General features: G+C 39.8%; 3 protein-coding genes across 4 annotated transcripts; 2 read left to right on the forward strand and 1 right to left on the reverse strand.

The window, feature by feature from the left end:
• The first annotated feature begins 2,773 nt into the window (after nucleotides 1–2,773).
• os9 (OS9 endoplasmic reticulum lectin) lies at nucleotides 2,774–11,869 on the forward strand. 2 transcript variants are annotated; one of them, XM_061069535.1, is made up of 15 exons: nucleotides 2,774–2,977; nucleotides 3,345–3,527; nucleotides 4,905–4,968; nucleotides 5,055–5,131; nucleotides 5,395–5,493; nucleotides 5,691–5,892; nucleotides 6,798–6,953; nucleotides 7,120–7,235; nucleotides 7,577–7,637; nucleotides 8,110–8,192; nucleotides 8,307–8,510; nucleotides 8,600–8,801; nucleotides 9,175–9,342; nucleotides 9,876–9,985; nucleotides 10,994–11,869. In XM_061069535.1, exons 1-15 carry the CDS (start codon nucleotides 2,828–2,830, stop codon nucleotides 11,129–11,131), a joined length of 2,013 nt encoding a protein of 670 aa, XP_060925518.1. In that variant the 5' UTR covers nucleotides 2,774–2,827; the 3' UTR covers nucleotides 11,132–11,869. The 2 variants fall into 2 exon arrangements, with proteins under 2 accessions (XP_060925518.1, XP_060925519.1); XM_061069536.1 differs by having other exon boundaries at nucleotides 8,113–8,192.
• A 1,678-nt stretch (nucleotides 11,870–13,547) lies between these two features.
• On the forward strand, nucleotides 13,548–19,776 carry c1galt1lb (core 1 synthase, glycoprotein-N-acetylgalactosamine 3-beta-galactosyltransferase 1, like b). Its single transcript, XM_061069537.1, has 4 exons — nucleotides 13,548–14,103; nucleotides 14,236–14,493; nucleotides 15,479–16,143; nucleotides 16,428–19,776. Exons 2-4 carry the CDS (start codon nucleotides 14,280–14,282, stop codon nucleotides 16,737–16,739), a joined length of 1,191 nt encoding a protein of 396 aa, XP_060925520.1. The 5' UTR covers nucleotides 13,548–14,103; nucleotides 14,236–14,279; the 3' UTR covers nucleotides 16,740–19,776.
• On the reverse strand, nucleotides 19,279–22,919 carry tac3b (tachykinin precursor 3b). Its single transcript, XM_061069538.1, has 7 exons — nucleotides 22,808–22,919; nucleotides 21,654–21,771; nucleotides 21,463–21,568; nucleotides 21,348–21,377; nucleotides 21,143–21,187; nucleotides 20,029–20,101; nucleotides 19,279–19,939 (listed from the first exon to the last, which is right to left on the reverse strand). Exons 1-6 carry the CDS (start codon nucleotides 22,819–22,821, stop codon nucleotides 20,052–20,054), a joined length of 363 nt encoding a protein of 120 aa, XP_060925521.1. The 5' UTR covers nucleotides 22,822–22,919; the 3' UTR covers nucleotides 19,279–19,939; nucleotides 20,029–20,051.
• Nucleotides 22,920–27,063: the final 4,144 nt, after the last annotated feature.

The raw sequence follows: 27,063 nt of genomic DNA on the forward strand, positions 1-27,063 counted from the left end.
AGTCACAGAAATTGGTGAAGACCTTCCCCATCTGAAAACAAGTTGAAATCAGCTAAGTTAGTAGATTCAAATACAGAGGTAATAAAGGGGTTAACTCATAAAGGCATTTAAGTCATCACACGAAATACAGACAAGCTTCCATATGGTGCCTTGTCAGCTCTTTGCAGTCTTACAGCCCCCAGGAGAGATGGTATCCTATAGGGTTGGGGGGGTTGACCACTGGTGTTATTGTGGCAAGCAGGAAATAATCAATACATGGGAAAGATGAAATGAGAAGCCAATCAACTCGGCTGTTTTAGACTCTCTGTTTTAGACATCCTTTAATACACTATAAATCACATTCGACTTAAATGTCTACAATTACAACCAGAAGTCAGAGAGTTTGAGAATTAAATTTAAAATGACCAAGAGTTACCAACAAATGAATTACTTACTACTTGGATGGTGGATGGTGATAAGAAGCCAAAAAGCCGAACTTTTATGAGCTAAATATGAACCCGAGGGACATGGAGACTGAGCCAGTCATTAGTCTGAGTGTATTGTCCAGTGGACCAAACTGTCATGGACGTAATATATGCAGGCAGCTTTCCACTAAGACCCTTATAAATAATCCAACACATGTGTAAATCAGGCCTCTCAGACAGTGCGTTACCAAACCTTTTGGTATAGGATGCAATGATAACTGTGTCATTTAGTGTCGCACCCAATGTCACCATTATCTCCATTTAAAACTATGGTTGGTTATTGTCCTTGGAATACTGTAATCTGTGATTCATTATTAAACAGAATGAATGAATAGGATACATATTGCACCCAGATACAGCAGGAACAGCATTGTATAAAAACAAAGAATAAACAGAGCAGGTCCAAGGACTGAGCCATGTGGGACACTGTTTGCTATTTGAAAAACATTCAGATTTTATAGAACCTATTGCAACACATTGTCTGGATAATTCTAAAAACAATTGTATGTAATTTCAGCAAAATCAATATTATTAAGGTTTTCTTGAGGAAAAAACATAATAAACTAAGGTAAACCCCTGAAAGATCAATAGCAAATGGGGTGCAGTGTTTCTTAATATCTCAACAACATAATTGTGCAATAAAACACCGGAGTGGTGGCAGAAACAATACTTTGCTTCTCTCTAAAACCTGATTAGTGTGTACTTAAAACAGAGTGAGATTTAAGAATTGAGTTTAGATGGAGATTCCGTAATATTGGCAAGGCATGGTCATTTGGAGATAAACATATTTTTACTTGTTAAGCGTAGCTGTTTCACCACCTTCATGTAATGGAGTCTCATCAGCATCATTCCAAACCATGCAATCTGTCAGACACATACAAAATATCGGGGAGGCATGTTTTTAAAAAGCAAGGGAAAAGTGTATCTTCCCCAGCTGAATATCTCAAGTGTAATGCCAGTAATTAGCCATTAGTCATATCACCGGAAGAGAAGAGATGTTGTTCCCTCAATAGGATGAATTCATTCTGGACTATTAAATTGCCAGATGCTTATTGTGTAATATCCTTAAAAATAAGAAAATGTCAGAGCAATGTATTCAAGTGTCCAGATATCCGGGCCAGCGAGCTTCAATGGCCGGCTGCATATGTAGCTAATAAGCTTCATTGGACCTAGGCCTTTCATCATCATCCTACCTTTTGGTGAAGAAGACTGCAGGGGAAAAAAAAATATCATTCACACAAATCTTGATCCCTCACGTGAAGACACGCATCTCCTCTGAATCAAAGATCCGCTCCATTAAAGCCTTTTACCGACTCTCCTCTTGCCTCCAGAAGAAAAGCCCCACGCCTTTCTCTCCTCCTCACATTTGGTCTGCTAGTCGTCAGACGTTCAGCCCCAAAGCCGGAGGAGACGGATCTGGCCTATTATGGCAGCCCAAAAAAAATCACATGCAAGGGGGGGGGGGCTCACCTCAGCACAAAGACGCGCCCTGTAAAGGCTGCTTCCAGCTCCCGGGCCGCTGCCTGCGAGGAGGTCGGTGTTTCTGGTGAATCTGCTCCTGGGAGCTTTTTACGATGTTGGATCAGATGCGGGGGCATGCGGCGGTGAGGAGGTGCACCAGGCGGCCGCACATCGCAGCGGCACTGCGGGCTGGGGACGGACGCCCCCCCCCCCCACCCCCCTGCAGCAGCTGCACCACACCTCCACCCAGCACACAGCGGTCAATCACCGGGCTCCTCCGTGCGACTCACAACAACACGCAGTCCTCCTGAACTGCACATGACCTGCAGCACCACTCCTGTGCGTGTCTATTTTGTTGTGTGTTGTGTGAAGAGGTCTGGTGCACATGTGTGTCACGCGTGGGACTAAGGAACGTCCTCCTTCTGTTTCTTAACGAAAAACCCTCAAGTTCAGTCTCACATTCCGTTCTATCAATAAATGAATACTGTATTATACTCGTGAAGTGTGGCTGTTTTATATCTTTAAAAACAGAAGGATGCTTTTACCAAATAAAACCCGCATACTTATTTGGTCAAATTAACCACTGCCACTCCCTCATCAATCGGGCCAATGCCAGCCCGGTAACTGTCCACTACGGGTGAGTTTGTTTTGGGGCTCAACAAAGCTGAAAAGCTGTAATATTCGCTTTTGTACACCAGGGCACCGCCCATCTACTGTGTGCCGGTGTTAAAACCCAGCACACCCCCCCGAACAGCAACACTGCTGACTGACTAAAGAGTCGACCAATGGCAGGGCGGCGCTTGTGGCGTGGACCAATCAGCTGCCACCATGTCAGGCCTGTGCTGTGTGTTGTTGCTGTCAGGCTCGCAGTGGGGGGGTGAGAGGAGAGAGAGTCGCTCATCATGGCCGCCTCCTCAGCTCGCTGGCTCCAGAGACTGTACGTCCTCCTGTCGCTGTGTCCCCTGTGTGTCCCCGCCTTCCTGAACCTGGAGGAACTGAACGAGATGAAGTACGGGATCCAGATCCTGTCCGACCCCGTCATGCTGGGGCAGGTGAGCGAGCGGGGGGGGCGGTTTGTTAACAGCTAGCCTGCTAGCTAGAAAGTAGGCTAACGTCAGCCAGCGTTAAATAGCTTCCTCTTGAAGAGTAGCCTGCTTCCCGGCTGTGGCTCGTAATAAAGAACTGAAACTACATGTAGAACATGTAACGCTGGGGTTACAGCTGGAGTCACCGACACAGGCGCGTCAACAGCTGTCACAACACAACTTAGTTTCCCTCATGTCCACCAACCTCCTGTTTCACTACATAAACAATAACGAACCCAAACCATAATAGCAAAACCAGTGAGTTAATACACTGGCAATTACTTGAGTGTCTTTCTGCTAATGTGTGGCATTGTCACTTGTTGTTTTCCTTCAGACCAAGGCAGAGGAGGTTATGATGGTGTCCAGTAAGTACAAGCAGCTGTACGAGTGTCGCCTCCCGGCCCAGGCCGTCAGGTTCCACCAGGATCCGGCCTCCGAGCCGGACTCCCAGGGGTACACCGGACCGGACATCCCAGACCTGCTCGGTCCCATGCACAGCGCCCCCTGTATCGTGAAGGTTGGTCCTCGTCTGCTTATCTGAGAGGTCCACAGGTCCACTGCTGAAGCTCTTTAGATTCATTACACTTTAGGGTTCAGTGTATACGGTTTAGGTGAAAGGGATCTATTGGCAAATTTTATATAAATGATCCAGTAATGTTTTCCCTACTGTGTTTCATTTAAATTGTACGAATTGTTGTTTTCTATACCCTCAAATGGGCCCTTTATATTAAAATACTTTATATTTACATTGAGAGCAGGTCCTCTCTAGAGAGGACGCCATGTTTTTTTATAGTAGTGCTTTAAGTTTGAGTTTTTATGGCAACTGAAGGCTACCACAGGTTCTCTTTCACTAACATGTATTCAAGTGACTGCACCAAAAGCATATTATGGAAGTAATCCGTTCAGCCACATTTTAAGTTTTATGTGATTTAAGGACCACTGTGGTTTGAAAGATAGTTTGTGTGCATTAGGTCACTTCAGCTTCCCAACGGTAGATTGTGTGCTCATCAATCCAGGTTGTGTACAAGGGCAGGACAGAGACAACATACATAAGAATAATACACAGTAGACACAATCTAAATATATATCTGAATACAAGAGTCAAAGTTTGAGCAGCGTCTTGTGTGGCCATCTCAGTGTAGAGACAATCCTGTTACTAAAGACATGTAGTAACTTCACTGCACTGGTCACAGTACAGATGTGAAAGCAGGAAATGGTTACTTAGAATGTCCCGCACACAGATCATGATCTTTTCCAAAGAAAGAATGCAAATGATTCCTTCTCAGCTACACAACAAAGTGCAGCCGATGTAAACTGAAGTTATGCGAGTATGTGGGGGAGGTAACTTGGCTGTGGTTTGTTACTTAACCCACTTCCTAATGACCATTTAAAAAAAAACCAAGAAAAACAAGAATAACAAAAGACTCTATTTTGGTTTGAGTGTCGACTTTAACTCAGCAAAAGTAAAGAACGCAACATTCAGTGGTTTCTACACAGTTTTACAGCACTGGGAGCACTACCATCGCAAGAAATTAATGGAATTTTAAGAAATAAAACATCAAGATTCCTTGAAAAAAGCAGATGCGATATTTAAAAGCAAAAGCCTTCAATATTAAATGAGTGTGGTTGTTTTGAATCTTTTAACTGAACAGGTCATGAGATGAGATGTCTTAAGATCAACTCTGCTGAATAATTTTCTGAGGGAAACTTAAGTGTCATCATAACAGGCACATAACCCAGTCTGGACTAGTTTCTGCTGTATCACTCACACAGACATCAGCACAAATAAATATCTGTTTATTTTTGACAATGTTAAGTGAGTAGCCTAAATACATCGTAAATTTAAAAGTGAATTACAATATATAGAAATGTTCGCTGTCTGTGTTTCCTGCAGACGAAGGACTGGTGGACATACGAGTTCTGTCATGGTCAGCACATCAGACAGTACCACCTGGAAGGTACCACTGTGTTTCTAACATTGTATTTGAATGTATTACTTTGACACAGGAGTTGTCTCTGACAGATGTTGTTCTTCTCTCCTCAGACACAGATATCAAAGGGGATGTACTGTTTCTCGGTTATTATGATTCTGAATTTGATTGGAACAATGAAACAGCAAAGGTAAAGTTGCCTCAGTTATGTGGTTGCATTTTCTTGAACTTCAGCTTCCTGGCATACATTAAAAATGAAACCGCATGATTGTAGATTATGAGTTGAACCTCAGTCGTATGTGGCCTTGTCTAATTGATGATTTAATTCAGTATAAACCTTATAACATTATAGTCTTTGCAAAATAATGTATGAACCTGGTCAGTACGAGCTTATTGTTCAATGGTTTGTGACTTTTGAAGTAACTCAGGTCACTAACATGTCTTTTCCCTCAGGCCTCCAAACAGCACAGGCTAAAGCGCTACCACAGTCAGACCTATGTAAACGGCTCCAAGTGTGACCTGAATGGAACTCCCAGAGAGACGGAAGTCCGGGTGAGTTGTTTAAATTAACGAGACATTTATAACGCATGCTGCCTGTGTGGTTTTGTCTGTTTTCAATGTTTTGTTTAATTTTTAATTTCTGTTTCAGTACTACATACAGATATAAAGTTAAAGTAAAGTTAGTTTGCATTTTGTACTAAATGATGTATCCTAGACAGACTTGGATAACTTTACTTCATCACTTCCAGTTTGTTTGTGAAGAAGGCTCGGGGGACTACGTTGCCCGAGTGGATGAGCCTCAGTCGTGCCGCTATGTGCTGACAATTCACACCAGTCGCACCTGCCAGCATCCTTTCTTGCGGCCACCATCCACTACCAAGCCGCAGGGTATCGTGTGCCAGCCAGCACTAAGTGCGCAACAGTACATGGATTACGTCAAGGCCCAAGTCTGTGAGTTAAAACAATAAATAATAATTTGACACAGCATTTGGAAACTGTCACAACTTATCACTTTGATGTTATTTCCTGTTGAGGCTGGATGCTGGAGCTGAACATGATGTGGAAAAAAGTATTTAAAAATGTAAATCAATGGTGACAACAACTAGGCAGATAAAGCTGTCCAACATGGTTAACATTTTGTATTTTGATTGTGTATGGTTTGAGATGTTCTGATATCAGCATTGGAAATGCCTCCATTACTGCTCGGGCCTCGGAGAATACGCAAATTTATGTACCACCCCTTTAAAGTATATTTGTTTCACCCCTATAAAACAGCAATTTTCTTTTCCCGGAATTCACGTCTTCTTTACCTCTCCAAATTACCAGTTGCACTGCACTGCCACTGGAAAGTAGTGTTTTTAGAGCGGTGAAGAAGTGTAGTGTGAGCCAGAATTGGCTAAATGTCAATTTGGCAATATTTCATGCTGACACGTCAAATAATAAGTAAAGCAAAATGGTGACATGTACCTTATGCAAGACTTTAGTTTCGAGGAGCACTAGCCATCTCATGAAGCATATGAAAGGGTTTTACCTGAACCAAGACACCACTATAGTGATAGCAATCATCAGCTGTTAAAATATGTTGTATAGTTAGTGTTTTTAAAAAAAATATATAGTGGTATCAGATTGGTACTCGGTATTGGCCGAATCCTAAAGTCCAGGTATCTGAATCGTCGTCAGGAAGGGAAAAACTGATATCAGAACATCTCTGTGTGGTGTATGAAATACCGATGTGTGATCTGAAATACAGTGATGTATTTCACTGTGTGATTTTAAAACCATAACAAGTACACGTGTGGGTTTTCTTCCCTCTTTCATTCTTCCTTTCCCTCTTCCTCCCTCCATCCTGTTTCTAGCGGACACAAAGCGTAAAGTAGAGCAGATCTCCGAGGAGCTGAGGAGTCTTGATGAGATGTTGGCTGCTAATGAAGGGGCAGATGGGGCCGTGGAAGTTACCGCTGAAGAGTCATTAACTGTATCCGGTGATGATTCAGGGCCCTCAGATGGAAAAGGTGATTATTTGGACAGTTAATGGGAAAATTACTACAATTGTAGCAATGTATCAGTGCACCAAATAAATGTATTCACTGAGTTATTCTTAATCTCTATCATGTCAGGTATACAGATTTCAAAAAGCCTTTCTTGTGTGACATGAGCTGCGAATTTATTTTGAAACAGACTCTGCTGATGTATCAGAGGATGTCGGGTCCGAGGAGGCAGAGGACTCTGATTTCTGGCAGGGAGTGACAAAGTCAGAAGATTCAGAAACAACTGCTTCTCAACAGGAGAGTCAGGTACAGAAACACTAACAACAAAATGTCCATTAATTATAATCTAAAGTCAATAATATTTGATATATGATAATTATATAAAGTGTTTTAAATTTAAATTTTGTAATCTTATTATAACTGAATGTGCTGAATGTTGTAGTTCTTTTTTATCTATATCCTCTAAGACTAATCTTAGAACTAAGAACACATACACTTGCAAGTATATTATTTTTTAGTAAGTCTTAAGTGAATGGTTGAACCGAGGAACCTGGAACCTCTGTTCAGAGCCCAAATTACCACCAGAGGGTGCTGGCCAACAATTCTCAGGTCAAAATATGAACCTGCTTATCGCTTTTTCTCCACAGACTGCAGATGATGACTATAACTCACTTACAGACAATGAAGTTATTGATGATGTTGATGAAGGTAATGCAATTTAACCGCTTTTGCTTTCTCTAACGCGCACGCACACATGTTTGTACATCTATCTTAGTGAGGACATTCATTGGCATAATGCATTCCCTAGCCCCTTACCCACACCCTAACAAACAAAACTAAATGCCCAACCCTAACCTTTACTCAAACCCTAACCTAAACCTAACGCACTTTCCCAAAATGTCTTCACGCTGTAGGTTGTAGACTCAAAATGGTCCTCACAAAGATATCTGTACAAATCCACTAACACACAGACACATACAATTAGAGGCTGAGGTTATGCCACAATTGATTTGATTATCTTTTGTTTGTTGCTTCAAATAGATTACAGCATCTTATGTTTGCATTATTGCTGTTTAACCTGCAAAGCAAACAACTGTTTAGTGTGTGGACATTAGTTATGCAATTACTTATGTGTGCTGTTGCTCAGTGTTGGACTGTCTTTGAAATAAATCTCCTTTAGTAGAAAAGTTCAACTTTAAAATCATCACTGACCCGGCAGACCTAATGAAGTTTGTCCAGCACCTCAAAGAGAGTAATAGGAAGGTTAGTATTTGACAAGATGTCCATGTAACTTTTTTTTACCATTGTCTTAGAGTTCATTTATTTTTCTTTGCAGTGTTGAATATTGCAGCTCAAGGCTGATTTTTGTGTTTTTAGAAAGATCAAAACCAAGCCAGAAGTCGAGGAGAAAAACCAGCATTAGACAGGGTGACGGAGAAGCTCGGCCAGGAAGAGAAAGAAGAAGATGAACGCATGCTGCAGGATTTCGAGGATAAGATAGCTGACCTCTCTGTGCCGTCTGATAAGATTGAAGAAATAAAGGAGGAAATGCAAAAGGAGTTTGACAACATCATAAATGAGGTTTCTGACCACATAAAATATTTAATTTTGACACAATATTAACCAGATCTAAAACTTAATGTAATTCTTTGCTTTTCTCTGTCTTGTAGGCCCAACAGGAATTGGAGACTGAGGGTCTGAAAGGAGAGTTTGATCGCACACAAGCAACACAAACACTAGAGACGACATTAGACAAGCTCCTTGATCATTTGGAGGAGAAAGACATCCAGGACCAAGAGCAACAAATGGCAGGAGTTCAAAGTACCAGTGATCCGACCAGGGGCAGCCCTAGCCTGGCTCCAAAACAGCCAGGTAACCTCGCTGTCTTTATCTCTTTGGTTTCTTTGTCCACCTCCATCCTCTTCATATCTGATCCATAAGTACAGTAGATGTTTGTCGAGGCATCCTCACACATGGTCCTAGTTTGATGCAAATGCAAACAAAATTGATGTGGTTAGTTAGTGGCCTTTCCGCTGCTGCCTTTGTTGTATCTGTGGGTGATTTTCTGTAATTTAATCAGAAAAGAAATAAGTGAAATCACTCACAACAACAAATGTTATGCTTATAAGAAAGTGTTACCGATTCCACAGTCTTGGCTTTTACCTCCTCCCTCCTGTGGTCCTGCTTGTTGGGTTTTTAGTTGAACTGTGTTGTTTGTCCCTCTTTTGTCTCGTCACCCCCCCAGACCAAGCGGCTGAAGACCATGTTAAGATCAAAATTACTAAGTATAAGACGGGCAGCAGCCCCGATGGGGAGGTCAAAGTTCAGGAGATGGGCGAAGGAGACCCCCAGTGGCAGCACATAAAGGACGTGGTTAAAGAGCAGCTAGAGAAAGCAGGACTGAAGGCCGAAGGTATGAAGGGGGAGTGCCCGAAACACTCAGCGGCCTTTTCTCTCTTTCATCAGTTATCTTGAACTCACTGCTCTGTATTTATATTCTCATCTTTGTCAAAAAACACACAACTCTCATGTTTTTCAAGGTTCAGCCATTCAACAGATACAAATATCATGCTAGTAACATAAAGGGTTTCATATATTTTTTATGCTGCAAGAAAATAAACCCATGCATTTACTGAAGACCAAAATTAGTAGCAGGACATTTGAACAGCGAGCTCTTACGTTAGTTATTTTTTCTTTGAGGGAATTGCAAGATTAAAGGTCATCGTAACAGAAAGCTGAAGCTTATCTTAAAGTCGAATAGAAATGAAAGCTGTCTCATCCATGTGTATTCTTTTTTTTCATCAAATGTTTTGTCTTTATCATTATTCATTGTGATTTATTTGTTTAAACATTTGGCACACATTCTTATTTAGAGCAACATTTGGAAATATTTAATTCACAAGCCTCCTTTCACCTGTTTTTCATACCTTTTTTTTATTTTTCTAGGTAAAATTGAGGTGAAGATCTTGACACGAAAGAATGCAGAGGAGGCAGGTGATCAGTGGTTGACTGAAGAAGATACAAAGTCCTTCAGGGAGCTCCTCATTAACCTCTTGGTAATTTGAGTTTTGATAAATGCGTTTTCTTGGCTACAGGAGGATCTTTGTGGGCTGTAGTGTTTGCTCAGTAAACACGAATTACTTCAGACCTCAGTTCAGTGCATACCTACCCTATCTCAACTCAGTCCATATGAGTCTGAACATGAGTTATTGTGTATTTGTTTAAATGCAAATCTATGTTATGAATAGGTGAAGTCAGGAAACATTTCCAGTATTCTGAAAGATATAAGTTTATAATAAGGGGATAATGTTACACTCAAGTCTCATTTGGCATTCAAAGTGTTGTGTAGGAGTCACTCGAGTTGGCTGGATTCCACTGAAACTGATCATTAATGCAAATGACTCACAGTGTGAGTGCAGTGTTGTTGTTGGCTGCTCACAGGAACCTAGAGAAGTTCAAATACTTGTTCCTTCAATGCAAACTGGAAACAAATGCCAGTGTGTTTCAGAACATTTCTGTAACTCCCCGAAACCAACCATGTTCCCCGTCTGATAAAACATCTTTACAAAACTGGGTAAAACATGTATTCTATGGGGTTACTTGTCTTCACTTGAGACATTAAGGAACAAATGTTAGTTTTTGACAAGCTCTATGTTGTCAGACACAACTGACTTACTGAACTTATTTTAACTCTGAAAATTTAGTTCTGTTTTCTTTCTGTAGTATAAACCAAAAAAATGACCACACAATGTGCTTGATGACATCAACGATGAAAATGAGTAAACTGGTTTTCCATACATTGATTTATATTACCGTGATTTATATTTGCTTCTTAATATCATAAATTCATCTGCCTGCTATCTCAGAATTTCCATTGAATAAGTTTTTGATAAAATTTGCAGTGGCAGTGTTTCCATTAATAGCTTTTGGAAGCAAATCAACTATTTAAATTAATGGTTTTTAATGTAGAATTGAATAATGGAAAATATGTGTTAGTGGCAGTCCTAAAGTGGATCAGTCAAGGTTGTGGTTGATGTCTGATATCCAATCTCTTTATTCCCCAGACTGGAGGCACAGAAGAGGTTTACAAGGAGCAAAAGAGGCAGCAGGAGTTAGAAAACAACTATAGGTTTGTGTGGGGAGAGTCCCAGGAGGAGTCCCAATCATCCAGCACCTCTGACTCTGACGACGTGGACATCTGAGCTCGTTCAGGACATTAGTTGGACCTTCTGTGAATGTGAACTCCTGTTAAGACCAGGGGGAAGAAAGGACTCTGAAGTGCAGCAGCAAATTTAAAAAAAGAGCTGTCATGATCAAATCATTGCTACAAAATTTGGCAGAACTCACCTATTTGCACATTCAGAAAATCTCTCTGTGTTTTGAAAGAGACAATATGTGTCTTTAGTAGGAACCATTTATATGTTGCACAATGAAGCAGCAACGTGTCAGCTGTCCCTGTGCAGCCATATGCAGTTATGCATTTTCCCCTTTTGATGGGATTCAGTTTTGATAGATGGCTCGAAAAAAGCCTTGTGAAATACAACATGTACCTTTTTAGAGATATGTCAGTGAGTTCTACTGAATATTTGAAGTTCTAGTTTCTGTCTGACCTGATACAGCTGATGGAGGGTGGTGGTGTATGCCTCATCAAACTGGATGAGTCATTTCACGGGTGGATTATACGTGAAAATGGAAAAAAGGGACAAACACTAAAGGGTTCATTTTTCAGTTCCTGCTTGTCTTTGAAACTTTCTGACACACTGTGTTTGGTGGTAATATTATCAACAAACAGAACTGTAGATTAAATACGTGTTTGTAAATATGCTGTGGCACTTTATATTTTTTAGAAAGACCAAATTTAAACATCGTTTGATTCATGTTTTGGTTTTCCCTCGGGGTGTTGTGTGTGATTAAAGGGATTCAAATGAAAAACTCTTAAAGGGGTGTCAGGAAGAGAAATCTTTTTTGTGAGTACCTTGTTATCCTTTTGACAAATACTTGCCTTTATTTTATTCACTTATATTTAATTTAGCAAAGAAAATTTAAGAAAGCTAGACAGTCAATCACATTCAGTCTACGAAAATAATGAATCCATGCAGAGCTTCTCTAAGGATCCATCAGAGGTTGGCTTCCAAGGGCTGAATTTGTACAGTTTGAGAATAATTATGGCTACATTGAAACAAAACCTGTGCGTTATCATTGTGTGAATGTGGCTTTGAATGGATTTGTTGTATATCAGCAAAAATCAAGAGGCCCTTGAGTGTCCGGAGTAAATATGTTAAAATTTGTTACGTCACAATCTTGTAACTTAATTTCACTGCAGGAGTGAGTCATATACAAACAGCTTCAGGCATCTGACTGAGGCATTTGTTCCTAATGTCTTCATTAGTGTCAAGATGGTGCATGAGTAAGCAGAACAACATATTTATTCACTTGAATTCGTCATCCAAAACTTTACATTGTTCCAAAGTTTAGTGGCAAATATGATCTGGTGGACACTACTGAGTTATCCAGCAAACACCTTATTTTCAAACCGTGATATCTAACACCAGAGGCATAAAAGAAGATTTATTACCATATTCTTGAATAGGGTGGTTATACTATATTTTTAAAAATACCATGATTTTCTTCATTATCTGACTAAAGTCCATTTGAGCTGCCTCGTACATACATTGGGCAATCTTTGTTTTTTATTAAATAAAGAATACCACTGAGGTCCTCTGTACACCACCCAGCTATTTGTCTTCATGTGTTAATGTTGATATTATTTGTTTCGTCGCCTGTGAGAGCTGAACCCTTCGCTCAAGCCTGTAAAGGCAAAGTTCGTTGTGTTACTAACATGTGTTACTCATGAGATAGCAACTGGGTGTGGATGTTTTTATAGCTCAGTCGTAAGTTTTCTTAGGTGCTGGTAAACCTGGTTGAGAGAGTGACAGTTACAATTATGATGTTACGTGGGGTTATGGTAAGGGTTTAAGGTAATTGTATAGCTGCTAGTTTGTAGCAGTTGAAAAAAAAAGAAAAAACACAATCATATATTTAAGTAATCTTTCTTTTTTTATGCGATAGAATAATATACTACCATGATTTTAGTATTAGAATTATTAGAAAATTTGGTAGAATTTACAGTTTACTAATCAGATTATGACGAGGGATTTCAGTTATTCTGGATCTGCAAATAATAACTATCCCTTTAAAGGGGACTGGTTACTATCCCACCGCTGTAGCTCTGCATATTTAAACACTATACAGGGACACACAGAGTTATAATAACAACTTAAATGAGAATACACGTTATTTATATAGCACTTACAAAAATACTGTTAGACAAGTAGACATTTTGTATCAAAACACTATAAAACATTCCCACTGGATTTTAAACAGTTGAACTTTGACTGCCCAGAGTTGTGTGTGTAGATCCGAATAAAAATGTGGATCTGGTTACACCACAAGTGGTCATCACACCCGCACAGATCGCCTGCTGGGTGTCGGGCCATAATAATGAAAACGTACAAATCGGCCTCTACCGAGGCAGCGGCTCTGCAGGTGTACACAATAGACTCTAGGTGTACACGTGTCCACTGTCCGTTCTGCGCTTTTACTTTGAAACGAGTGACCGGAAGCAGCGGTGCCCCCGGTCCTGCGCTCCGGCAGGAGAAGTTGTGTGTGTAGCGGTGGAGTCTCTTCCTGTTGTCGTGTCAGGTTTCACGTTGTTCTCCTCAAACTAGATGACTTGTTGATGGTCAACTTCAACGTCGTCCGTTCCAGCCGGTCGGGAAACTTCGTGACGCTTCCGGTAGCTCCGTTGTCACGTCAGGAAACCCCCCCCGCTAACTTAGCACTGAAGTTACCGTTAGCAGCGTCGGTGAGATAATGGACTCCCATGTTAGCTAACGCCCGCTGCCCAACACTGTTCCACGGGGCCACTAATGCCCGACGGGATGATTTAGTTTCCTCCCCCTCCTGGTTGTTGTTTAGCGGCTGCTGGGGCTAAAGCTCGCCCGCTGTTTACCACGGTGAGTGTTAGCAACAGGCTAGCTGAGCTAAGTTCCCGTTTAGATGAAAAGGAAACCGCTGCGTCCAGAAGGAACGGACTCTTCCTGTGATAGTTGACGTTTCTCTGAATGATGGAGTAGCGGGTCGCGGAGCTGCTATGGTGTATGCGCTGCCATTGGTGAGTAGAACCACACCTTGTAAACACAGGGGAGTGACAGATCCTCGGCTGGCTCACCTTCACACCGCCATGTCCGGTCTGAGAGTTTCCTGTTTCTTCTTCTTCCTCCTCCTCCTCTTCTCTCGAACCCAGCACCTGCCGAGTTGATCAGCTGACAGCGAGACACCCGATCCAGCATGCCGGGCGTCGGGTCCAGACTCTTCTTCTCCGCGGGGTTCGTGGTCGGGACCCTCACTCTGTACGTGTTCCTGCGGCAGGTGTCGTTCCAGTCTTCCGCTCCGCAGGCCGTCAACTCGGTCCGGGACTATCAGCTCGGGCTGGCTGAGGAGCGCAAGATCTGGAAGAAGGAGGGGTCTGCTCTGCTCAACCTACAGCACCCCCATCAGAAAGGTACTGCTCATCATTACGTCCTGATCCAACAAGATGTTCGTGGAAGGCTTGATGGCCAAAAACATAAATAAAATAATAAATATAAGACATGTTTTTGATCCCGAGTGGAGGTTGTGGTTTTGCCATGCATGCCATTATGTTGATATATATTTAAACTTTTAGTTATATTGCTATTGATTAAAATAAAATTGCAGGGATTATTGTTGTATTCTATTGCCCGTCTTGTGTGGAATCCTGAATCCAGAAATAAATGCATTAGTAAAATAAGACAACAGAAACCAGGGAGTCATTCTTATTCATCATTAAGTCAGCAGCTTTCCTGCATGTTCATCTCTAACTCGTCACTGTCCTTTTTTATTCCCTCACTTCCTCCAAGTTGACAAAAGGAGGAAAGTCAATTACAATGAGGAGGTACAAACACTGACTTTGCTCTTTAAAAGGAGATGCTGCTCTTTCACTGTCCCGTGCTGGACTATGCCTTATTCTAGGGAATTGTTTTTTTGCTCCCAGCGAGATTTTGTGACTAATATAAGCTTATTATTTGCATAGATACCCAGCCAAGTAATACTCCCAACAAGTTTGTTGACAATCACTCTGTACACAATGCCTCTCGCTAAGGCATGTCGAGTATAATAAGCCTCACCCTAACAAGTTCTCGGATTAACGGCAGATAAGGAATCATGTGGTTGACAGGCTGTTGACAGATGCAATCGGCAGCTGAAATAAAATATTCTGATGTACCTGCCGTGAATCACTGCTTCTCTTTTTATATCATTACTAGATCTGTTTTGGAACTGTTGGTCTGATAAAACAAGAATAATAAGACTTAACATAGATATAAGGACATTCTGACGGAAGAGAAAACCGCCCAACCCTCATGTGCACTTGCGATGGCATTTCCATAAAATTATATGACCACTGCACTCCAGTGTTTGAATGCACTAGAGTTGATTAGGTGATGTTTATGTTTTTCTCCATTTACCAGGTGAGGATGGCCGTATTGCTGATGAGCTGTACAAAAAGGTGCGCATTCTTTGCTGGGTGATGACTGCACCAAAGAACTTGGAGAAAAAGACTCGACATGTGAAGACCACGTGGGGTCGTCACTGCAATGTGGTGGTCTTCATGAGCTCCGTGGATGACCCCGACTTCCCCACTGTGGGATTGGGTACAGCGGAAGGTCGGGATCAGCTGTACTGGAAAACAATCCGGGCCTTCCATTACGTCTATGAGCATCACAGCCACGAGGCAGATTGGTTCCTCAAGGCAGATGATGACACATACGTTATTGTGGACAACTTGCGTTGGGTTCTTGCGAACCACACGGCAGACGAGCCAATTTACTTTGGACGACGGTTCAGGCCCTACGCCAAGCAGGGCTACATGAGTGGCGGAGCAGGTTATGTGCTGAGCAAAGAGGCTCTACGGAGATTCATAGAAGGTTTTAAAACCAAACAGTGCACTCACACTACCTCTGTAGAGGACCTGGCAATGGGACAGTGCTTGGAGAAAGTCGGGGTGCTGGCAGGAGACTCCAGAGACAATGAGCACAGGGAGACATTTCACCCCTTTGTTCCAGAGTCGCACCTCATCGGCAAATTCCCCAAGAGTTTCTGGTATTGGAGCTACTGCTACTACCCAATCATAGAGGCAAGTGAAGCAACTTAACCTTTATCAGTATTTGAATAGGCTGTCGTGTTAGGATGACGATCACCTTTGTTACTCAGTTAGTTGTGAAACTGGTTTGACAGAAGGGGCATGTTCAGGTGGATGCATCGTTGCTTGTCCTGAAAAACCTTTTTAGGCGCACCCTGGAGAAACTCTTTGTTTCTACAGTCAGTTTGATTAGATTAACACTCTTGAAATTTGATTTATGTACATGGAAAATGTGACATGTCGTACAACCACAAACTGTTTTTTGTTGTTTTTTTCAGGGTCCATTCTGCTGCTCAGACTTGTCTGTGTCTTTCCACTATGTTGATGGATCAGCTATGTATTTATTGGAGTACTACACCTATCACCTGCGTGCCTTCGGCTATATACATCGTTACCAGCCCCCCGCCCCAAAGCGCTACAGTATCGAGCATTCAGGTTCGGCTGGAGAAGAACAAAAAGAGCTGGCTCCTCAGGTGAAAGGCAAAGGAGAAGGCGTTGATCCGCCCAAGATGGACATGAAACAGGACGCAGATCAACATCCTGCAGCTGGTGACGATCCTCCCATTGCACCAGAGATGAAACAAAAGTAGGACTCTATGGTTGTGTGAAGGGAACATTGTCATTAAGAAGATGCAGAATTGTGTGTTTTTAATCTTTGCTTATTCATTCATTATGAAAATTTTGGCTCATATTTCTACAAAAGTAGAACGGTCCACTTTGATCCGAAGTGTCTTGAGCTGAAGGACTGCTACTAACTTCAACTTGCGACTGCATTTTAGGCTCAAAGTGGCCCTTATTTTTCCAGATTTGTAAGGTGGTTTTTACAATTTTAAAGTTGAGCAATTTTCTGTAGGCTATAATCATTTAAAACCAACCAATAATTATTTCCCAGAGCTACGTTTTGTCGACCACCAAAACCTGATCTACCACTCTTGACTCAAGGCGCAATGAAGTTGTTGACTTAATTTCACACATAGTGAACTATGTGCCTGCTAATGACAATAAATGATGTGTCTTGAACTTAATCAAGTGACCAAGAGGTGAGGTTTGCTGCTACTCCATACATTTTCTGATTATTGAACAAGATTAAAAAAAGATGTTAGATTAATATCTGTGCACTCATTAATTTTCTATCACACTTCAGTGTAATTGTATTGTTACGTCCTTGTTCCATATATAGGAATAAATCAATTTTATTCGTTTAAATGTTGTGGTGCTATTATGAAAGTCCCATTTAATTTATATTAAGCTTTTTCGAAAAATTAACTTAACAAAGAAAGCAACTAATGGTCCTTTTCTTTACCATTAAATACAAATTATATTCTTGATAACTTAGTTTTGTTTGAAAATGTAAAAGGTTGAAAATAGTAAAAATATCTTTGCATTGAAAAAGTCCTAAATTATTAACTAACTATCACTGTAAAAAAGAAGCTAGGTGATATTACATGTGTTTGTTTGGAAAACAAACAACAATTATATGGTTATCAAAACTATTTGCACATTGAGCCACTAGTCAATTAATAATCTTTTTATTTATTTTTATTGACATTTGGGTGAGTAAAGTTTTCTATTAGATCATGTGAAAGTGTAGTAAGAGTATTTTTTTCTCATCACATTTATTAAGCTGAATGGTCGGAGCACAGTCAGCTATGATTCTGCAGCGCTGTCAGTTAAATATAATGAAATATCACACTTATCCTCAAAATAATCCAGGAAAAAAAAAACAATACAAAAACATGGGCTAAATTTCCTTAGCAAGGTTTTTGGATTCCTCTCTATCTCTTCATGGCTAACATAGAGAGGCATTCATGTGACCACAATGCTTTAAATGATAAGTCCTGATGACTGGATTTGAACAATGGAGCCAAAGATTTCCCTCTGGGATGAGACCAGACTGAGGACGCACGGACACGCTGTTATCTGTAAACACCTTGAAGTTAATGCAGTGAATGTTGGTACTTCCATATTGTGTATAACTGGTGTTTTATATGTTCAGTCATCACAACCTTTTATTTGATCTGGGATCCAACGATGGTTGTTAGACGCACCTTCAGCTTGAGAACAGGAAGTCAGTGGGCTGTAGTCAACCAAAGAAAATCTTCCTGGAGTTGTTACTTCTCTTCAACCAATCCATTAGCCTTGAGTAGAAAAAAACCGGTATGTTATCTCTAGATTGATTAAATTGGCCACAGTGCACCCAACCGGCAATAATCCGACTAATTTGATTTTTGTTGGATGATGTTGCATGTTTAAAAGTTGAGTGTCAACCAGTCAGTCAACCACCTTCCTTTCCTTCTTACCCATCCATGGCACATGGTTTTCTATTTGTTTTTTTCTGAAACTGTCTCTGGATCAACACTTCACACTTCCCTGTATCTTCTCCTGGTGGACTCATTAGCTTGTGCCTTGTACAGTATATTGAGATTGTTTGAGTCAACAGCTGAACACATGACTTTGCACTGTGACATGATCATAATGAGAGTGACAACTTTCAGATGGAGCCTATTGAATCCTTCCAATGTATAGAGCATGGCCTTTGCCAGTGGATTACTTGTTGTTCAAGCAAGATTGATTTATTTTATACAAATGTACTTTCAGTAATGTGTATTTTCTAAATGCTGGGCGCGTTGGGACAGAGCCTTTTCTTTTTCTACTCAGTATATTGGATTTATTAAAAAATAATTCTTCCCAGTTTCTTTACTACTTTGTAGCCAAACAAAGATTAATGTTATGGCGGGATATTCATTAATTACCAAATACAGAAGAATATAAAATGAAAATAAAAAATGGCCTCAGGAATCAGGCAGGATTTAGTTTTATGTAAAATTGCATTTGAGTGTTTTGGGGGCTTTTTGGTGCGTTTTCTTTTTAACCACTAAAACCTTTTAATTTCCTTTTGAGTTTACACATGTATGAGGCAACTAAAGCCTATCTAATTTCCAAAAGCCTAGTTTCTCTGTGTTCTTAATCCTTCAGTACATGAGCACAGAGCAAGTAGGAAAAGTCCAGTTTAAACAAGTTTAAACAAATCAACATGTTTTATAAAAATTATTATCTGTTTGATATGGGTTTTTGGTGTCCGATACCAGTAGTATAAATATTCCTAAATGTCATTAATCACTTATAATATTTTCAGGTTAACCATAAACTTTATTTTAATAACTAGAAATGAGTTTGAAAATATTTTTTTACATTAAATGCATCATAAACACATTTTTAAATGCTAATACAGAAAGGTCCACAAATGGCTCATATGCGCAATATTTCCAACCCAAAGATATATCGGTCGGGTTCCAAAAATATGTTCACCCTTGTTTCCAAGTGAAATAAAAGATTTTGGACTGATTTTGACAGTTGCCAATTTTTTTTGCATCACCTTCACTTGCCCAAGCAACTCGTTGATAACTGCCCCATCTTATTTTGGGCTGTCTTCTGCAACAATTTTATCAAAGGGAAAGTTGTACAGTAGAGTATTTATATTTTAAATGTCTATGTTTATATTGACGTCTGAACAGAGTCAGTGTTTGTTGCTTGTCTTTACTTTGTGAGTGTTTGAACACATGTGGGCAGGGTGGTTTTCTGTGAATGGTTCTTAAATCACTATAAATAAATGCATATTTTATTGTACATCCTGTCTTGTTTTACATTTTTTAGTGTAGGTGGTTAACATGATTTTTTGTTGCCTCTGGTTATATAACATAACGCTCTGATTATACAGTAGCTGTTGTCCGCAGTGTGAGAGAAGTTTAAATGGTGGAGCTGCGTCATCTTCATTCGGGGGAGTTGTATCCTGAGTAGAAAGAACAAAATTGGTCAAAAGATGTATCAGCAACTATTTATCTTTTATTTAGGAAAGGATGCAACTTTCAGTTTTCTCACCTCTGCCTCTCAGGATTGAAGAGTCAGCCTCTGCCCCTCTGTAAAGACTTCTGTGTACACACACAGTCCTTTCCTGTTGTTAACAAGGCAGATAATGTGTTCAAACAAATATCCACTCTCATTACACAGTCAACTACTGCCTTTAACAAATACTACAGCAGAAGTCATGTACAAAGGCCTGTCATCCTACTGGGGCACTGCTCCTGCTGTTAGTCTGTTAACTAAGTAAATATGCTTTACCTTAGAGCCACATTAAACACCAATTTGGATTTGGCACTAAAGAACTTCCAGCAGAGACAATTGGGCTTTTACCAGTCGGCCTGCAACTCTACACACTCTGTGTTGCAGCACTTGAATGAATAATGTATAGAATTTGACTGATTTATGTATAAGCTGATATTAGTTTGTCAAAGCTTTAACTGTAATGTGGTTTATGTTGGCCAATAGGCAATGAATTACAGCACAAAAGGCCTCGTATGAAATGGGTGAAGATCTAAATATTGGTGTTGGCGAGTACACACTTCTTCCTCAGCTCCACGTTCTGTAGATTAAAGGCTATGCCAAGCGACCGCATTGTGTACGGCCCTTTTGAGAAAGTCAATAAAAACCTGTTCGTAATAAAAGTAAATGAATAGCCAGTGTGTCAACATGGTACCTTAGTAAAACCCAGAGTCTGGCAGCCCCACTGAGTACATATCCTGGTAATAACAGCCTTTAAGAGACAGGAACAGGGCCGGGTCTAGACAGGCATTTATGAGGGGGCAGCCACAAATCTTGAGGGGGCATTGTGCTTTATTATATTATTATTATTATAAATTGGGATTTAGTTTGAGGGGGCACAACATTTATTTGAGGGGGCGAGGCCCCCTCTTGCCCCTGCCTAGACTATCTTTAAATGCCAAGAGATTATGAAATGTTTTTGGCTCCAGCATAAATATTTGACGGCAAATTGAAGGGAACATCCCAAGCCTCAAGCAGGTTATAAGGTTTGTAGGGAGTTTTTATTGCTTCTGTTACTGATAAAAATGTATATCTTACATGTATTAATTCAAAATTCAACAGCACACAGTGAAATAGTGTAAAATGTTTGTAGTATGTTTGTGAAGTCACTCACTTGTCCTCCGCCACAGCAGATCAGCCAGGATGTCATCCTTCTGTCCTGCATGAGAAGACCACAGCTTTCATTTTTATACCATCCATCGTTCCATCCTTATCTATTTTGTCCATCCATCCACCCCAGATGTGTTTTTGAAAGTGTGCAGTGAGTGATATATCAATCGGGTACTGGTTAAACACTGAATTAAACTTGAGGTTCTTACTTTTTCTTGACATTGGGGCATTTCTGTGTCCTGTGAAAAGAGTTGCATGTTAGAGGAAGATAAATCCAGTCATGGTGGAAGTGTTGTGGATTTTTTTAGTATACAAATAACTCACTGGTTGTTTGAGCAGTACTTCTCCTTCCCATCAGACTCACAAAGCTGTCGTAATCGATGTCATCAAACCTCCTTAAGTCCACATCCTCACAGCACTCTGTGTTAGCCTGAAAGACAAGGTGTCAGCTGTGAGTCAGGTCTGGAGATGGGGGTGTTGTCTGTGTTATTTGAGCCTTGTTGGTCATACAGTACCTCTGACAGGGATCTATAGTTGTCTTCTTTACACCAAGACCTCACAGGAAGTAAGAGGAGGACGAGCAAAGCGACCAGTGAAGCAAAAGTGCAGCAGATTGGAGTTCTCTCCATCACTCTGAAATAGGAAGAAGTGCAAAAATGAGGAAGCAGAAAAGGTGCTCGTAATAACCAGTCTGAGAGTTTGTTTCTAGAGATGGGATCAATGGCAGAACACAGTGGATTGGATTGTTTTTGTAACTTGATTTATAATCTGGAATCGGAATCATATAACATTGTAAAAGGTCTGCAGCCGTTCTTACGCTCTCTGGTAACAGGTTTGATAACTTTGAACGTCAGAGCTAAGGGAGTGCCTCCTTATCCTTCTACTAACCAACATGTGAAGTAGCAATTGGAATTCACATTTGAACACAGAGAAATCCTTTAAGAAATATTTTGTCCGCCCCATGTTTATCAATTAAGTTTAAAAACAGAAGCATCTCTGTAAAATGTAATGCATTTGTGGTGTCGCAGCACTACAAATGACATCTTTCAGACAAACATATATAGATTTATATAGCTATAGGACAGTTTCAGCAATGACTGAACAACCTAATTGAAGAAATGCTTATTAATTATTATTAATGCATGTATTCTCTATCAAGTGTTGTCAATCAGTTTCCCTGATTCTTTGATCTGTAATTCATTCTGTAGTTTTATCAGGCTATACGTAAAACAAGCAGAGGCAGTAGGTTTTAATTGAATGATAGTCTCGAGCCTTGAATTGTTATAAAATTATGCAATTTTTAAACAAAGAAGTATTAAATTTAACATGTATGAACAATAAACTTGAGTTTAAATGGAACCAATCATTCACGGAAGTTCTTGTGGAAATCAACAACTGCTTAACTAAAAGTAATTTAGTTTCTGACATGGCCACAGACACTGTAATCTGAAGCAGTATGGAATATATATATATTATATTATATTCTGTGTGTCTATATACATGTGTTTTTTTACATATATTTATGTGTTTGTGTGTATAGGTGGCTTTGCAGAGAAGCCCCCTCGTCAATTAGTTTATTCATTCATGAAATAAATGTGTAATTACTACTTGTCAAAAAGAAATTAAAAGTAAATCAACATCAAAAAGTTAAAATAACTCAAAATCTTACCTGTTAATGGCCATTAGAAATCTGGATCTGATCCAACCGGTTGACTCTGTGATAAAGCTGCTCTGTCCTCAGAATGCAAGTCTCTGCTCAGCCGCCTCTCGTCCCAATTATTATAGTTCCTCAGCTCATTTGTAATCCAATTAGAGCGCCACCCACCACCCAAACCCCCAGCCCTCACACACATACACACACACAAACACAGACACACACACAGACAAACACACACACAAACACGTTTGTACATCTGTCCTAGTGAGGACACTGATTCACTTAACCATCAAAACTAAATGCCTAACCCAAACCCTAACCTGAACCTAATTCTTAAAGTCTTCAAACAGCAACAGCCCATTAAAAGTGGGTCAGAGAGTGAGGACCGGCCAAAATGTCCTCACTTTTGAGGTTGTAGGTGCAAAATGGTCCTCACAAAGATATTTGTACAAGTCCACACACGCACATACACACGTTGCTTATTAGGATCCCACATAAGGAGCTGAAGCGTATCTCTACCTCCTTTATCTTGAAAGTTGATTTGAACAACTTAACAATACGATCCAACATCTTCAGGATAAAAAGAAGTGAACAGATCAAGAGAACACATGTCGGTTGCAGTGCTGTTAAACTGTCAATAGAGAAATGATGAAAACAAGTGTTTCAACAACAAACTGCAGCCTCCAGAATAACCATAAACATGTAATCAGTACATCTCTCAAACGATTACAACACAAACTGAACATTTTAATCTTCCTTAAAAATATTTTGTGTTAACTGGTTGGGTTTGTCGACACAGTCTTTACACTGGTGCCACTTCATTGGTCAGCGATCCTCCTGTGTTTGTGTAAATTACATTCTACTTGTGTAGGCTTGATCACTACCCGGACCCAGATAATTACGCCGTAGGAAACACTGTAGATGATCAAATCATGGTGTGCATCTACATCTGAGCTGCCTTGAGAGACACACATAATCTTATATTCTCAGCAGGGTGGGTGCACGTATGTCCCAGGAGAAATTGGGTGTGTAATGTGATTCTATGAGTTAACTTGACTTGGGGACTGCAAAAAGTCCTGCCAGCGGATATTGCAGCCCTGTTGGTTCTCTGACTGGCTGGTGTGTCAGAGCAGAGAGCCAAATCACTCCCACACTGTCTGAGTCAACAACCTGTCTCTCCTCCACAAATGTTGGAACCCTTGTGACCTTGTGAAGCTTTTTCTTCCAAACATAAAGACTTGCGCTGTAAAACTATCAAGGTGGTTCAACTTAAAGACCTTGGTTCAAGTTAATATGACATCAATTGATGAGTTAAAAGTTACATTATCCATTCAAGAAAGCTTACCTTCTATTAACAATCATACAGTTCAAGACAATTGCCTTTTCAAGTTATGTAACATAACTTGTCACATATGTTTTTAAGGCAGCAATTGAACTTCAGTATTTAAATTATGTACACTGATATGTGTATCCCTTATTTTGACTAATAATGGCAAGTTTACCAATTTCCTTAAACATCACACTGAATAAACTTAAAACATTCAAAAACATTTATTTGAATTGCCTCAACTCATAGGGTTTGTTACTTCGGGGGATATATTTGAAATACAGATAGCATTCACAACCATCTACAAGCGAGAGTTTGTATCTGGAATAGATCTGCCTCATGTGCCAAGATTCAACATTTATTTATCATGTACAATTCTGAGTTTTATGACACAAACTGCATTTAATCGAACGGTAGACTTTTCATTTCCAACTGTCTAACTGGCTTGGACCTTGAGTTTAGTTTGAAATGACACTGGAACTGAATTGGACTTTAGAAGCAGATGTCTGTTTGGAGAGAGTATCCTGTGGTCAGAGATGATATTTACTTTGCATAGCTTTGCACAAGAGAAACTCAAACTGGTTTGTGTCCATGCTTATAATGAAGACTGGAAACAGAGCCATTTCAGTGCGGCTCTGACAAATACATCAAAAACACCTGTTTACTAAAACAGATATGGACATACCTGTCATTATTTTATAAAAATGTTTATCCCTGATTAACACCAAATTATGTAATAATTTACCAAGAATTGATATGCTAACTATATTTTTTAACATGTTACATCATGTTTTGCTTCTCTGCATTGAGCCATCCTCCTTTAAAACACTACTCAAAACCCATTTTCAGAACTTTGATTATATGACATGTATCTTATATTTGTAGTTATTTGTTTTCTTTTGCCTTCAAGTTTTTATGTATTTGAGCATAGTAAAAGTGTCATGCAAATAAAATGTATCAGTATAATTTCCCAAAACATTGGGAATGTTTCATTACAATAAAAAGTTGAAATATAAACACAGACCCTAATGGGGATGGGTTGATTCTTTATTTATTTATGTTCAGCGAGGAGTCAGACATGATAATTGCACTGGGATGATCAGTGTGGTCGTGAATCATGTCGGTGACGCACTAATACTCTGATGGTTAATCAAACCGCGGCTGTGAAAGGAGCAGTCAGCTTCTATCGGCACATTCTGAGGATTATTGATTGGACTCTGGGGACTTATTCCCATAAAATAATTGGTGTCAGTTCTACTCAGTTCCCAACAGAGATACATGTAAACAGTGATATAATTAACCTTCATATTTTATGACTCACACACCGGCCAGTGTGGTGTGATTTTACAGACGATTAACTGTATTAACTGAAGCCCAATAGGCTGCTTCCTCATATCAAATCTGGATGAAACAGATGAGAACAGAAAGCAGGTTTGATGGCAGGCTTGTGCTTTATTATCTGGCTCTTTACTGTTTGTATCTGAGGCCCTCTAGCTATCAGTCAGACCTCCTTTCCTCAGTGTTCCGACTCCTCCGTCTCCAGCAGGGGACAGTGAAAGAGCGGCTTCTCCTTCTAAAGAGCAAGGTCAGTGTTTGAGAGCAGACAGAGATGAACAAACAGTTGACTACATGATGAATGAAAAACACTCTCTTGTCTCTTATCTTAAATGAATGCATTTATTTATGGATTCAAGATTCCACATTAGAGAGGCATCATTTAGTATGTGCTCAACTAGGGCTGGACAATAAAACGACACCAATAACTATCGCAATATAATTTTCATCAATAGCAATATAACTAAAGGCTCAATATATATTGAAACATTGCTTATGCATATTACAGTGAGGAGGTATACAACATAATTGCTTTAAGTCAGATTTAGAAAATGTTTTATTAGGTGTTTTTCATTCTCTGCTAAAGGAAGATAATCAGTATTTAAACTTAAAAGAAATAATAATGTGACATTTACCCTGATAATTATCAATATCTACTGATTTGAAATGAAATTTTGGTCATATTGTCCAATCCAACAATCCAACAATTGTTCAACTATTCTTTCCTCCTCCAGCCTCTTAATCAATGACTTTACTTGCTGTTGTCAAAGGTTATAGTGACCCTTTAAAAAAGTTTTTAAAAAATTGATCAAAAATGAAATAAAAACATCCAGCAGTCGGCCACCACTGTAACAAAATAATCATGAAAGGGATTATTATCATTTTAGGATAATGAGTAAGAACAAGCAAGTTGCTTTGTCTTAACTTGAGAGAATCTTAAGTTAAATACTTAGAATGGGAAAAAAACTCATAGGCATGCAAGACTTTGATTCTAATCATGTTTTTGTGCTACTATCATGAATCTTCAATGCCTTCTTTGCCTCTGTGGGGCTTTTGTTCATTAATGAGCCTTGTCCTTCCAGTTTAAAGAGAGGGGGAGAAAAGAAACTCTTGAGTAATCTCCTGGAATAAAGCAGTTTTTGTGTCAGGGTTTGTGTAAAAAAGACTGTGAGTGGAAGGAAGTGAAAGGGAGAGAGGTGTAGTAGAAGTGGGAGGAAGCTGAACTGCCTTATCTTCATATTATCTATTGACAATAAAGTTCAGTTTGTTATAAATTATGACCCTGAAAGACAAAGTTCGACTTTTTTTGGTGCTCTGATGCCACCGAAATGGACTTGACTTGACATTTCTGCAGTGTGAGTAAATAAGGCCTCGTGGGGGTTAAATAGATTGATTTTAAAATGAAGTTCATGAACACAACGAATGCTGCTTTAAAATATAAAATAAGGGAAAACTTATTGATAAAGTATTCCCTATCTGTGCATTTACCTCAGATAGCCCCCTTTTTCCTTTCACTTCACTTCAAAAGCTATACAAGAGAAAGATTTGCTCGCGGCATGAGGGGAGATTTATTTCAAGTATTTGGGTCAAAGACAAAACCTACCGA

The sequence above is a fragment of the Limanda limanda genome, chromosome 4 (assembly GCF_963576545.1).
Source record: "Limanda limanda chromosome 4, fLimLim1.1, whole genome shotgun sequence".
In the NCBI taxonomy this organism is placed as follows: domain Eukaryota; kingdom Metazoa; phylum Chordata; class Actinopteri; order Pleuronectiformes; family Pleuronectidae; genus Limanda; species Limanda limanda.